This window comes from Aspergillus pseudonomiae (genome assembly GCF_009193645.1).
Source record: "Aspergillus pseudonomiae strain CBS 119388 unplaced genomic scaffold BDV37scaffold_119, whole genome shotgun sequence".
NCBI classification, from domain to species: Eukaryota; Fungi; Ascomycota; class Eurotiomycetes; order Eurotiales; family Aspergillaceae; genus Aspergillus; species Aspergillus pseudonomiae.
In genome coordinates, this window is record NW_022476111.1 from 1 (window position 1) to 13253 (window position 13253).

At 49.0% G+C, this 13253-nt stretch overlaps 7 protein-coding genes across 7 annotated transcripts; 2 read left to right on the forward strand and 5 right to left on the reverse strand.

Annotated features, from left to right (window-relative positions):
* Window positions 1-378: 378 nt before the first annotated feature.
* On the reverse strand, window positions 379-1653 carry BDV37DRAFT_276053 (F-box protein; the record flags this gene model as incomplete). The annotated part of the gene is made up of 2 exons (XM_032085492.1): window positions 379-1446; window positions 1498-1653. The coding sequence occupies 2 exons, from the start codon at window positions 1651-1653 to the stop codon at window positions 379-381; spliced, it is 1224 nt and encodes a 407-aa protein (XP_031935784.1).
* A 13-nt stretch (window positions 1654-1666) lies between these two features.
* BDV37DRAFT_27910 (sulfotransferase family protein) lies at window positions 1667-2973 on the reverse strand. The gene is made up of 5 exons (XM_032086258.1): window positions 2924-2973; window positions 2737-2864; window positions 2508-2683; window positions 2279-2452; window positions 1667-2224 (listed from the first exon to the last, which is right to left on the reverse strand). The coding sequence occupies exons 2-5, from the start codon at window positions 2846-2848 to the stop codon at window positions 1847-1849; spliced, it is 840 nt and encodes a 279-aa protein (XP_031935785.1). The 5' UTR covers window positions 2849-2864; window positions 2924-2973; the 3' UTR covers window positions 1667-1846.
* A 654-nt stretch (window positions 2974-3627) lies between these two features.
* BDV37DRAFT_263268 (nuclear transport factor 2 family protein) lies at window positions 3628-4540 on the forward strand. Its single transcript, XM_032083523.1, has one exon. The coding sequence runs from the start codon at window positions 3746-3748 to the stop codon at window positions 4148-4150; it is 405 nt and encodes a 134-aa protein (XP_031935786.1). The 5' UTR covers window positions 3628-3745; the 3' UTR covers window positions 4151-4540.
* On the reverse strand, window positions 4504-5970 carry BDV37DRAFT_290961 (right-handed parallel beta-helix repeat-containing protein; the record flags this gene model as incomplete). The annotated part of the gene is made up of 1 exon (XM_032088831.1): window positions 4504-5970. The coding sequence occupies one exon, from the start codon at window positions 5968-5970 to the stop codon at window positions 4504-4506; it is 1467 nt and encodes a 488-aa protein (XP_031935787.1).
* Window positions 5971-6384: 414 nt separating this feature from the next.
* BDV37DRAFT_290962 (chondroitin AC/alginate lyase) lies at window positions 6385-7639 on the forward strand (the record flags this gene model as incomplete). Its single annotated transcript, XM_032088832.1, has 2 exons — window positions 6385-6991; window positions 7062-7639. The coding sequence occupies 2 exons, from the start codon at window positions 6385-6387 to the stop codon at window positions 7637-7639; spliced, it is 1185 nt and encodes a 394-aa protein (XP_031935788.1).
* Window positions 7640-8403: 764 nt separating this feature from the next.
* BDV37DRAFT_290964 (glycoside hydrolase family 88 protein) lies at window positions 8404-10186 on the reverse strand (the record flags this gene model as incomplete). Its single annotated transcript, XM_032088833.1, has 3 exons — window positions 9863-10186; window positions 9280-9799; window positions 8404-9221 (listed from the first exon to the last, which is right to left on the reverse strand). The coding sequence occupies exons 1-3, from the start codon at window positions 10046-10048 to the stop codon at window positions 8404-8406; spliced, it is 1524 nt and encodes a 507-aa protein (XP_031935789.1). The 5' UTR covers window positions 10049-10186.
* Window positions 10187-10383: 197 nt separating this feature from the next.
* On the reverse strand, window positions 10384-13243 carry BDV37DRAFT_290966 (Zn(II)2Cys6 transcription factor; the record flags this gene model as incomplete). The annotated part of the gene is made up of 6 exons (XM_032088834.1): window positions 10384-11099; window positions 11153-11475; window positions 12097-12414; window positions 12451-12913; window positions 12975-13055; window positions 13108-13243. The coding sequence occupies 6 exons, from the start codon at window positions 13241-13243 to the stop codon at window positions 10384-10386; spliced, it is 2037 nt and encodes a 678-aa protein (XP_031935790.1).
* Between the last annotated feature and the right edge of the window lie 10 nt (window positions 13244-13253).

A 13253-nucleotide genomic window follows, 5' to 3' on the forward strand; every position in this document is an offset into this window, starting at 1 on the left:
GGTCCAGAAGTATTTACAACACTTGGCAGAACGCGTACCGCGTCCAAACAACAACATTCTCCCATATATTGGTGGATCTGCAATGCCCACTTTCAATCAAAGAGCCAACAAATCAGAGAAAAAAAAGACATACAACAGGAGGGATTCGCTGGTGGTCACCCACCCAACTACTAACCTCCCGGCGTGTGGCTTAAGTACGGCTGAGCGGACGGGAAGCCCTGTTCTCCACACCCTGTGGTCGTATGTGGTAGGTTAATCTAAGCACTGGAATAAGTGAACCTAACTCTGTAATAATGTTCATGTTGGCTGGAGGAACAACTGCCCTTAGCGGTCGTCGGTGATATCGCAAAGAAAAATCTCGGACGTTAACTAGATTCGTCATAATAAGTCCATTAGCGCCCGCTCATTAGTCTCTGGACAAAGAAACAATCGATCTAAGACACCAATGCTCAATTGACCATTTGCTGCATGGCCTGATCTAGGTCGTTTGGCAAAGCTTCCTCCCCAGGTCGCGGGCCAGTACGACCGCCATGTCGCGCGGGGAGTAATCTTCATTCGTCGCACGTAATTATGGATGCAATTTTCTAGATCGTGTAATCCCATATCCCATTCTCCCGGGCTCTCGTTTCCTATATTTTCAGGACCCTCGTTGCCACCTCGTTGCCTCCCCACCATCACCCGTTGAATCCTGCATTCAGGCGATGAACGCTCGCAGTACCCCACGGGATCGCACATTGAATCTGGATCAGGCCAGTTCTGCAGTATGAGAGCCTGAATCACACTTGGAGGGCGCAGAAAGACCTTGCTCGTGCGGAATTCCTGCAGTCGTGGAGTAAGAGGGATAGTCTCGAAGATCTTGCGGGCAAGAAACTCCCACACGAAGAGAGTCACCTGCAGAATATCTAATTTCTCGCGCAGGGAAAGATGGGTTTGACCACACCACTGGGCATAGATAATTGCCTGCCATTCATTTCGTGACTCGGGGGTGGGATATACCGTGGCCTTTGCAAGGGCCAGGCATTCGATGGAGAGCCAGTGGGAGTTTAATGCCTGGTAGAATCGGTGGTACAGGATGCGTTTTTGATCAGAGGTGCCATGCACGGTTCGGCCAGAGAGCTGGGGAAGCGGGTCGTTGCCGAGAAGTGCAGGGGTTTGACTGTGCCACCAGGGCGCCCAGTCGTTCATGTATATGTCGTGGATGGTTGTATCACTGTACAGAGAAAAAAGAGTTCGCATACCGTGCCAACGACAGACAATTTCCCATACCTGTTCGTCGGATAATTGCTGTGGGTGGGCTGGGAAAAGTGCTTGGTGGAGGACCTCGGGACCAGGTTTAGAAGCTATCTGTGCATGTCCTGTAGTGGAATCTGGCGACGAGCGATATGTTTGATTGTAGGATTGAACGATAGTCAGCTTGGTGTCATACTTGTGTTGATTTTGGCTTTGCTATGTAGAGGTTAGCTAGACAGGTGGATCTTCCGGGCGGGCGATACTTACAATGATGCAACGGAAGATGTTTACCCGTGACAATGGACTGTCGAAGATGGTATATAACCTTTTGCATGTTCTGGCAAGGTACAGAGAGTCATCGATATCGTTGAGACTTTGATAAATGAGGAGAAGAACCTCCACTGGAAGACTGAGGATTAACATCGCAGTTCTACGACCTCGGGATTCGTATATGCCATGTTTTTGCACGTGGTCTTCTTTTAGATGTTAGGGTGTGTTTATCATGTGATGTCAAGAGGCGGGTAAATATGTTCTGATAAACTACAAGGAACTGTTCGTTAGAGTCAACCTCCAGTGCAGAATGAGCTAGATACAAGTCAGAGAGTGAAGCCTTAGTTTAAGAGCGGTACCACCACCAGCTCGCGGTCGCGGCAGCTACAGGGAAGACGATCCATGTCAGCCATGGCTTGAGCACCCCAACCAGCCGCATCCAAAAAATGATATAATGGAACTTCGTAATGAAATCCCCTTCATTAACATGGGGGAAGGGATGGTTCGGTTTCTCCTTTTCCTTTCCGAGAAACTGACAGAGGGGCTCCCAACCATCTTGGACCTTAAATTCCAGCACCTCGCGCCCTCGCTTCTGTGCGGCGGTACGTACAAGGTCATAATGGGCAGCGAAGCCGTGTGGTAGACGACTACTCTCTTGCCACGTTCCCCCAGTCCACACAGACAGTGCAGATCGTAGAAGTGGGATGTAAAGGCCAATGTAAGTCTGGTGGAACCTCTGTTAGTAGCAGGAGATTAAATGAGGGGCGGAGGCTGGTACAGGATCAATGAACTCCAACAGGCTCCACCGCTTCCAGCCCAGAATGGCGTAGAAGGTGCGCTGCATGGAGGCCAACCATGGCTCAACGGGGCGGGTGGTCAGCACTATGCGTGCGTCGGGATAGGCATCCATCAGCTCCTCAACAAAGAGAATGCAGGGAATATCAGTAATAGCCTGGAACTAGTGTCAGCCCGCCCATGTTGATTGACCAGCCGAGGTAAGCATTCACATCGTAACGCCAAAGCATCTGGTCAAAGTTGGCGCCTGCGAATTTGTGACCGTTCCCATTGAACTTCGCATCTATGGCGCGATTCCAAAGACGTAATGAATCATTCTGCTGGTCGAGGTTACATTCGGCCATATGGTAGCAGGTGTATCCTAGTTCCTTTAAGGCGACATAAAGAGCTTCGTAGACTAGTCAGCCATGAATCATGCCATCATTGTAATAATTTTCGTACACATGGTCCCAGTGCGGGACATGCCTAACGCCAGGACTTTCATTTTCTTCTCACGGTGGGCCGGAGGCTCCATCCGTGGATAGGGCACGGTGGGAAAAGGGATATTTTCCATCGTAAAGGTCAAATCGCTAGAATTGAACCAGGACGGTCAATATGGTAACGAAGCGGATTAAGGGGATTAATATACCTTCATGGACTTATAGTTCGCACATCCAGGCGGCGAAGCGGCTGATCATCCGGCCAGTAAATCCGTTGGACCATTTGTTGCTACCTCAGAAGGAAAGGTATTGTGTAGCAGGGAGTGGTACGTTAAAGGATTGGCGCATAAAATAGCCACCAACAGCTGTGCTGTCAGCCACTCACTGTTGGTGTAGATCTCCACTGTGGAATGGTTAATGCATGTATCCCTGTTATAGTTGGGGTTACCTTCCAGGCGACGCGGCGGGATTGGAGATGATGACAATCCAAATCAAACTAATCACAGCTACCCTACAGCCTGTCCATTAGGGCACAATGTCAAGCCCAGTGGGAAAGAATTCTTACAGTCCCCCAGACAAATATTAGACAGGGGGAAACCTTTCGTTTTCGGTCTAAATGTAACGGTTGGGTAACACCGACTAACATCAGCGCAATCACTAAATCCTGGAAGAAAGTCTTTGTATGTTAACTCCAATTAAACAGGAGTGTTTTTATTTCTCCATTCTGGGTATATTTATTCATAGTTATATGCGATTGAACAACTGGGTATCTTCGTTATGAGGATGTTCTGGTAGAGTGAGTACTTAGGGTACGCATGTGCACCTGATTCGACCTCTCCCAGGCCCTTAGAATTGAAGACCCACAACACTACCACGGATCGACAATTCGAATCCCCCACCTCTTTGTTTTTGCTGATCATCATCCATCAATTAATCTATATTGCCTTTTCAGTCATACCTACAGCAAAAGAAAAGTCCATATCCCTGGGTCTTTCCCATTACCAAATCACAGCCTTACCCACATCATCCCAATGTCCGCTTCGCAGAGCCCGATTCCGACTCGCGACCAGCTCACGGGGTTAGCGCGAAGCTATTTCAAGGCAGTGGATGCCAAGGACCTCGACGCTGTGTTGTCGTACTTCGCCCCGGACGCGACATTCACCATCGAGACTGCTCATGTCACAGCGACTGGTCCCGACGAGATCCGCCGCGTGTTCGCCGACTTCCTGAATAACACCAAGCATATGCGACATGACATAACAAGTCTTATGGTCGATGAAACGAATGGAAGGGTCGCAACGGAACATCACTTTACTGGCGAGCAGTTGGATGGGTCAAAAGATGATATGCACAACTGTAACTTCTTTGATGTTGGCGCGGATGGAAAATTTACGCGAGTGGTTGTTTTTATGGGAGGCGCGAGCCCGATGAAATAAGGAGATGCACCAATTTGGACACATGTATAGCGTGGAACCATGCAGCAAAGGCTTTGAAGCCCGGTATGTGTCGGCTCTCAATATTACATCTTCCTTATCAATTCTGATAGGTTATAAAGAATAGGTTGTGGAATGTTACCCTGCGAGGTTGTATAACCTGTGGTTCTTATATTTATTAGAGTCCATACTCGTATATCAATCATTGCTGGGATAACCTTATACATACTATTCAAGCTGTCCTTTAATCTGATGTTAGGGCGGATGGGGCTGCTTTCTGAATACGGGTCACCGCAGCAAGCAACAATGATGATGTTTTCTATCAACAAGAATGAGTCCAAATTCACCCTTCGGCCTCACAGACCCTTTCCATTGTAAGATCCAATATTCGGCCGTTCCTCAGACGACACTTCGTTATTCCAGAAGTCTCTCCCTCCATTATCAGATACAACCACCCCTTTCAGTAGAGCAGGGCTCCCCGATCGCAATTTATACCCATCCACCGAGTCGATGGTGTCTTTCCCTGTCCCCGGATCCATAAATTGTGCCTCTTCAGCAATGCCCGCTGCATCATCCGGCTGTGGCACAGTCTGAAAAAGGTTTCCATGCCACTCAATTGAATCACCCGTGGGCAAGGTCGAATCCTTAGTGCCAACCCAGATATTGTTCGACAAGTTCGTCTTCGGCGGGACGGCAATCTCAAACTTCTTATCCGGACAGTAGACAACGTTGTTATAGAAGTCCATCTCCACATTGTCTCCATTGCTATACATGCGGCAATCGTTTTGGAAAATGTTGTAGCGAACGATTTGCCTCGCTCCGCCAGGGGTACCGCAGCCATCGCAATTCAGAAATATACCGCCAGCGTTATCGTGGCTGTAGTTGTACTCGACAGTACAGGTACCCTCATTTCCCCAATCACAATCGAAGGCCTCACTGTCTATCTGCGACATGAGAGAGTCGTGCACGGCATTGAATCGCATGACCGCATCGCGACAGCCCAGAACCCAGATTCCGGCAAAATTGCCCCCGGTCCAAGGATACTCTCCATGTCCGAGGAATCCGCAAAGATTGCTTTCAATGAGCGGTGAAGCGCCGTAGGATACCACGATTCCGTCTCCGCCGACGTAGGAGATGTTGTTGGCGAACACGTGTACTCCTTCGCCGCGATTATCCATCTGGCCTACACGGACCTTGATGCCGCCGCCCCCGCAGTCATAGACTGTGTTGTTGAATATCTGGACGTCATCGTACCGGCTTTTATGCTCGGTACCGTTAACGAGGATTCCGCCCGAGGCGATGAATGCATCGGATTGTGTGGCCTTGTTGGTCTCACCGGCGACGTTGTAGACTGTAACGTCGTGAATGGATAGACCCCGGTGCACGGTTCCGTCGGACGACGTTGCGAGGATACCGCGGCGCCAGGCGATGTTAGCGGCCGGATTGATCACGGCTATGTTGGAGACATCCCAATAGTCCTGGTTGGTAAGGCTCACTGCTTCTGCGGCTCCGGACCCATTGATGATAGGCAAGGGACCGTCACCATAGCTAGTGAGGACGATGGGCTGATCTTGTGTACCGCTACCCTGTGGTGAAAGGGTGCCAGAGCATGTGGTGTCTGACTTGATATTCAAGCTGTCTCCCGCGCTTAGCACAGCTTGATTGGCTTCTTTAATTGAGCTGAACGGGTTTGTTTTGCTGCCATCGCCACCGCTATTGGAGGAGCTGCAATCGAGATATAGATCCTTTGCGGAGGAAACTTGCAAGAGGCATGCGACAAGCGCAATGACGCTACTCCGTCGCAGAGCACCAATGGCGATCATTTTCACAAAAGAGAGACTGTGAGCTGTGTATTGAGCTCTCTTCGACATGCCGCATGCAAGGAGTCATTGTTTATATTCATGTCCCCTGCATTGCAGATCCTATCTAAATCAAGAAGCTCTAGCATAGAAATGCAACGTTAGCGCTCATCCCCGCTTTTACGATTAAGTGCAACTCAAGCCAAACTTCACTCGGGCGGATTCTTCGGCCGGTGCAGTTGTGAATTCCTCACGATCGGTGGAATGCTCGTGCCGCGTCTCCGATACACGACCTGAAACGAGGATCCGAAGCAGAAAGTCCTCCTTGACTGAAGCGAGATAAGAGTGGAGCAATTCTGTAGAACAATGTCATTTATAAAGAGCAACATACTGGAGCACCAATCACCACCTGAGGGCATACTTCATTAACCTCACAACATGATATCCTGGAAAGGTCTTCCCTTAGTTCTCGCTGCTATAGTCCAATCAGGGTATGGACAAGACATACCAACGACTGACTTAGCGCCGGCGAAATGGGTCCATCCTGGAGCAATGATCAGTCAATCCCAACTGGACTTTGTCATATCCAAAGTGAACAAGCGCGAGCAACCCTGGGCGGATGCCTACGATGCGCTTATGGACGACGAGTTTGTCAGCAACCCCCAGGCCCCATCGCCGCATGTCATCGTTGAGTGCGGCCCTTACTCGGACCCGGATGTCGGATGCAAGGCGGAACGTGATGATTCCCTGGCAGCGTATGCCAATGCTCTGGCTTGGGCGATCAATGGCACCGAGGCGTACGCTCGCCAGGCGATTCGGATTATGGACGCGTACTCGTCCACAATCCAAGGCCATAACAACTCCAATGCACCCTTACAATCAGGCTGGGTGGGCTCTGTGTGGGCACGAGCGGGTGAAATTATTCGCTATACGAACGCTGGGTGGTCGGACGATGGCATCCAGCAGTTCGGGGATATGTTGCGTAAAGTGTATATGCCACTAACGGTGAACGGAACGGCAAAGAATGTTGCGAACTGGGAGCTAGGTATGCTATCAATCCGTCACGGGTAGGATAGACACAAGCACGAAGTAGCTAACCCCGTCCGGCTGTTCAGTTATGACCGAAGCGGCTATCATGATGGCCGTATTCCTCGAGGACCCTGACTCATATAACACCGCAATGGGGTGGTTCTTGAAACGAATCCCAGCCACAGTATACCTGAAGAGTGACGGAGAGTACCCGGTCGCAGCTCGCGGGCAAAGCTCCTCCCCAGACGCAATCATTGCTTGGTGGTTTAATCAAACTACATTCCAGGAGGATGGTCAGGCACAAGAGACATGCCGAGATATGGAGCACACTGGCTACTCTTTTGCATCCATGGCTCATGTGGCAGAGACCAGCCGCATCCAAGGGACTGACCTCTACGAAACGGACTTGGGAACGCGACTCCGAGCTGCCTTAGAGTTCCATTCTCAGTTTGACAATGGGAAAGAACCTGAGTCCTGGCTCTGTGGTGGAAAGCTGAACCTACACTTGGGTAACATTACCGAAGTTGGCTTTAATGCGCTGTCGTTCAGAATGGGATTAGATATGCCGGAGACAGAGAACCTCACTGAGAGACAACGACCAGCTAGGCAGAATGGCCTCTTTACAGCATATGAGACGTTGACACATGCACAAAATGATGCCTGAGAGTATTAGTATGTTTATAAAGGAAACAAACCGTTGGAGCGAAGCGAGGGAAAGCAACTTGTTATTTGGATCAGTAATAGTGAATATAACCGGAAACATCATATTTATATCATTTCTCTAGGTTCTATGGGGTATATATAATATTAATCAATATATGTTAGATTAAGCGTTCAAGCCAATTAAGTGGTTCAATAGACAGTTCAGATTCTCAGATAAATTAGACAGGTAAAGCAATTCAAGCAGTGTAAGTAATCCAGGCAGGTCATGCAGGCCAAGGAGGACAGGTAATCTAAGCAATCTAGATCAGGTCCAGCAACCCAGCCAGACCAGACAGAACACACAGAGCACACAGGACAGACAGGTCCGACAGGTCCGACAGGTCAGTCCAGCACTGGCGTAGAATGCTTTCCACGCATAATGCCAAAAGGGTAGCTCCCATATTTGATAGCAGATATCCTGGTTCCTGAAGCATATCTCGCACGTGATCCCACGATTGCCCTGTAGATTTACTACTGTGTGCTTTCTATATCTATTATGCTAGTGCCCAGTATATTTATGTGATATCGCTCAGCAAGGGTAACATGCGAAACCAACCAGGAAAGCAAAACAAGGTCAAGGATGCAATTGCCTTTGTTATTGACTGAGAATAAAAAGGTAGGCCAAGAGGAATATCGTAAAAAGCTTAGTTACATAAATTATGAATACAAAGTAGTTATATATAGAATACCTGATATCTAGTACTGTATTGCAATTCTATCTAATTATCAAAGTAACCCCATGTCTAAAAGGCGATTCCCGAGCTCAAGAAAGTAGTAATCCGCATACACCAAGCCATGATCCCAAGAACGATCAGGGTGGTTGCCATTAAAATTGGCCGTTGACTTCTCAAGTATTGCATCAAAGCGAAGGCCCTTGGTAGCGTCGTATGATTCAATCTCCGTAACCCCATCCTTCTCACAAAGCCTCAGCCGCATCTCATCTTGATTATATGCGAGTTCCACAGTATCCTTTGCGATATTCAGCGCATAGGTTAAGTACCGTTTCGCCTCCACTACTTCCCCAATCCCTGCTAGCTGTCCATACAATATCAGCATCCCGTTGGCAGCGATTAATCCAGCGGAAACATCCCGCAATGGGCCCTGATCACCGTTAGTACCTGTATGAGTGATCGGCGCGTCAAAGTCCCATAGCGGAACGTAACGCCCCCGACCTTCCTGTTCCACAACTGGCGGAGAGGATTCCATGCGCTGTATGAAGTAGTCGGCAAGCCCCTTAGCAGCGTCAAGAAACTCGACGTTCTTAGTCCAAGTATACGTTTGAGCGTATCCTAAGATCGCCCACGCTTGACCACGGGCCCATGTCGAGGTGTCGGAGTAGCCTTGTGCGGTGAGCTTTTGCTTGACATTTCCTTCATTCGATGGAACGAAGTTTACGACATGATATGTAGAGTAACGCTTTTCACCGCTCGGCCCGGACTCGAGTCGGAGATGAGTCGATAGTAGGGTAGTAGCATGGGTGGATGCTATAGATAGTAGGCGTTCGGAATGGAGATGGTTTCCGGCGTAAAACAGTAGATCAAGATCTAGTAACATGTTAGTCCTGCTATTCTATCGTCACATGAGAATAGCAATTTGCCTTACTGCACAGACTATCTATGATCACCAGGAAATCATCATCCATGCTTTTGATGTCATGGTGGACATTAGTGAACCGATCCCAACTTCGAATCGCCCCGACACGCTCGTCAAATCTAGTAGCGAGGCTTTCTGCCGCGGTAAGAATAGAGTCCAAACTTCGTTTATTTCCGAAGAGCTCCCAGTCTCTTTGCAGGGCAGGTTGGATAATAAATCCGATATCATGGGTGTCCTGTCGAAGGGACATGGCATGCAATGGCTCTGACCATTTGCGACACAGATCGGTAAGTTGAGAAATGAGGATATCGTGATTCCAGATTCCTCTTGAATGTTCACTGGGTGCTATATGTGGACCCTCTGGGAGGCTTTGCAAGCTTGCACCAGGATACTTCCTCATACGTTCAAGCAGGCAATACAGGCTACCGGGGAAAAAGCCACAAGTCCAGAATTCGGCGTCTCTGCATCGGTACACCCCTCGGTCAGTACCTGCTTGCGGTACTGTTTCTGGGAATCTGGTAGGAGGATCCTTGGAAAAGGTTAGTTATAAGTACGCGGTTTATGCGATAGTCAACGACGATCACCTGCTTACATTGTTTTCAAGCAGTGTCTCAGCCACACCGATGATCTTTGCTAGGTTGTTTTCATGGAAGAGAAAGGCGAGCTGGGCTTTCAGATTGTCATTGTTGGCTTCTCTTACAGGTGGTGGCTTGGCAACTGCCTTGTGTGTCCGTCCATCATCCATGATGGGCGACGTACTGAGGACGTGAGGCGCCATAGTGAAAAGAACAAGATGCGCTGGCGTTTTCGTAGATTGCTAGCTCACAATAATCTGTCTTGCTAAAGTCGAACAATTATCCGGTTGGCTAAACTTTTTAAGTGGGAGAGCTGTATAGGCAGCGTGCAGCTCGGGTGGATCCATCGCCCGAGCCCCGAGGATCTTCATCGGTTCACAAGCTACATGATTTCGGCCCTGGTGCGGAAATTGTGGAGTGAATATACACGCGTTCTAGGGAGTATGGACACTGCTAATAATTCGAAAATGCGTTACTGAATCAAGAGAACACCTTCCATTGTCCTATGCCACTCATCATCCACAATGCTCTATCGTTACTAATGAGTGAACGAGTCCTGAAAGCTGATAATTCGGTCCATGTCCAGATATTGAGGGTCCAGAAGGAAGTTAGACAACGCTGCAAAGCTGTCTGAGCCATCGAGTGGTGAGGCTGCACTGGCTGAAGGGAATAGGCCATCCACTGGGCCAGTCTGAGTGGCATATGCATCCCGAGTACGCAACGTATCCATACGTTGCTGGTTTGATATCTGATTCCCATTCCACTGGCCCATATCTCTAATTGTCGCGTCTGACGCTACCTGAGGACCAGAAGGCGTCACGTTCACGGATGGTGCTACAACCGGTTGCGACGCGTGGTCATGATCGCTACATTGATCAGATCTGTGCGCGCAAGGACTACTGTTCATATAATGGGAGCGCTGGCCATTCACCGGTATGATGCTATGTCGCTGTTGGGCCCGTCGCTCCCTGATCCACTGACTCTCACCTAAGCTGGCCGGTGGACTACGTATTCCAAGGGCAAAGCTTACTTCAATAGCATACCCCAAGGCGTCCAATTCGAAAGGTTCAACGTACTTGCACCGCTCCTGCAGCTTTTGAAGCTGAGAAAGAAGGCCACTGGCAAAGTTATCGGTTTTCAGTGTCAATCGTAAGTTTGGGTTCGATGACACCCATCGGGCTGACATTTGCTGAAGACTCCATAGAAGAACGCTGTATCCCTCGGGAAGCTCAGTGCGGTGGAGGTGTGAATGTACTAGCATTTATGATTTAGTGAGTTTGACCAAAGGAAGTGCGATTGGCACTTACCAAGCATTACACGGGCGCTGACGAAAGCGCAAAACACGAACTGAGCATTCACAAGCCCCACAAAGGGTGTATATTGTAGATACTTTTGAACTATATTGGCTGTTTCCGACGCGGCTAGCTGGCACGTCTCAGCACTCGAGATACTTGCTTGTTTCAGCTTATCCACGAGGTTGGCCCGTGGATAGGCAATGCACTGATGTAAAAGAATCATTGACGTGTTGTGGGTAATGTGAGCCAGGGTTAAGTTGGGATCCATATGCACGAATGCAGGCTCTTTGGAAATGTTAGAGTCTTTCCACCGCCGAGGGAGGAACATCTTCCAGCTAGACATGGCACAGAGTGTTAGTAAGAGCAAAGATGTGATCGTACTATGGGGCAAGGCTACGCACTGGATAAGCTGGAGATCCAACTCCTTGAAGCGAGTCAGCCAAGCACCGAACTCCTGCTTGCTCTGGAAGTTAACTGGTCGTTGGAGAAAATACTTCACAATACGATTCAGTGATTCGGTCGCCTCGATGCAATATGAAAAGGAGCCTATTGTAGAGAGGTCCACTGACCGGGCTCCAGGTGCCTGCAAGACCGGGGAGACACGTTCGGATCTTGAGGGATTAATATCCACATCTTTCTCCTTATCGGCGATCGAAGAAAAGTGGCCTGGGAGGAATGACACTGATTTTCCGATTTTTGCTAGGGATGTATCCCATATGTTGAAAAATGGTGTAGTGACTGGCTCCTCTTTAGCCCAGTATGTTCCATCACTGGGAAGACGGAGTCTCACATCATCACTGGATAGGCTCATATTCCATCTGCCAGGCAATAGGAGGATGGATTAGTGTAGTTGATCAATGAAATTGAAGCAGTGCATTACATACCCCGTGGTGAAGGAACAAAATCTGTATGGATGTAAGACGATGGCCACTATCGATGAAACTTGGAGTTCTTACCGGTCCAAAAGAAAGACGTTCCAGAATACTCGACGTCGCTCCTCCATTTCCGTCCACACCCGAACTGATGGCAGATATCTAAATGATTGAACGCAAGAATCTCCCTGCTGATCCTCATCTGGCTCGCAGTGAAGTCCCATGTACACAACAGCTCTAGTCAGAGCTCCAACAATTGGCCACGCTTTGCTTGCGTTACCATCGCATATATGAACAAAGGCAATGATAACCAGGGACTGTGCACCTTCTACCGACAGGCTATCTATACTTGAGAGAACTACAAAATCTCTGGACTTCTGGAGCGCGCCCGGGTGGGATGTACTCCATTCTGTAGCAAGCCTTTCGTTTGCAACGTACCGTAAGGAACATACCATCATTGCATGAAGTATGGGCATAAGCTTTGGCCTTTCGGCTGGGTCACGAAGGCGAGATCGGAAGAGTGGTTCATGTAGAATTGGGATGAAAGGATGAACGACCGAGAAGTATGCATCCAGAATGCCACTCATCAAGTTATCTGGGGGCAACTGCACTTGGAAAGTAGGATCCACGGAGCTCCTGGAGTCTGGACATGGTCTTTTCCGTGATGTTTCAGGACTTGAACCTGACACGGTAGAATCATGCACATCTCGATCCTGTGGGGAGTTTAGACGTTGATCTGACATGTTATTTGGCGAAGTGTTATTCTCTCGCCACTCCTCCATCATTGATGAAACTAAGGTTCGAAGAGCGTTCACATCCTGAACCGTGCTTGCAGGACTTGGAATGCCACTAACAGCCTGATGTTGGGTGCGTAGTGCTTCCAACTGAGCTTCCAATGACTCTAGTTACGCCATATCAGCAACCTGACCGACTCATATTGTAGGGTTATCCTAACTACGTACCCACTCGCTGAGTAAGCGTCTGAATGATGCCAACTTTGACCCCTGGTTTATTCTTTGTATAGTCATAGTAACAGTCCACACCTATCACATCGTTAGTCTAAACCCCTCGGACACAAGGCAAGGGGGCACTGACCCAGGCGTTGACATCGCGTGCAGGAGGGAAGGTCCCTGGAGCACCGCAGCTTACGGCTCCGACAGGATTGGCAAGCGGGCGTTTCTGTGTCCGAATTGAGAGGTACTGCAGTCCCTCGGACGTCGGGGGATTCCATCTTGTTGCGT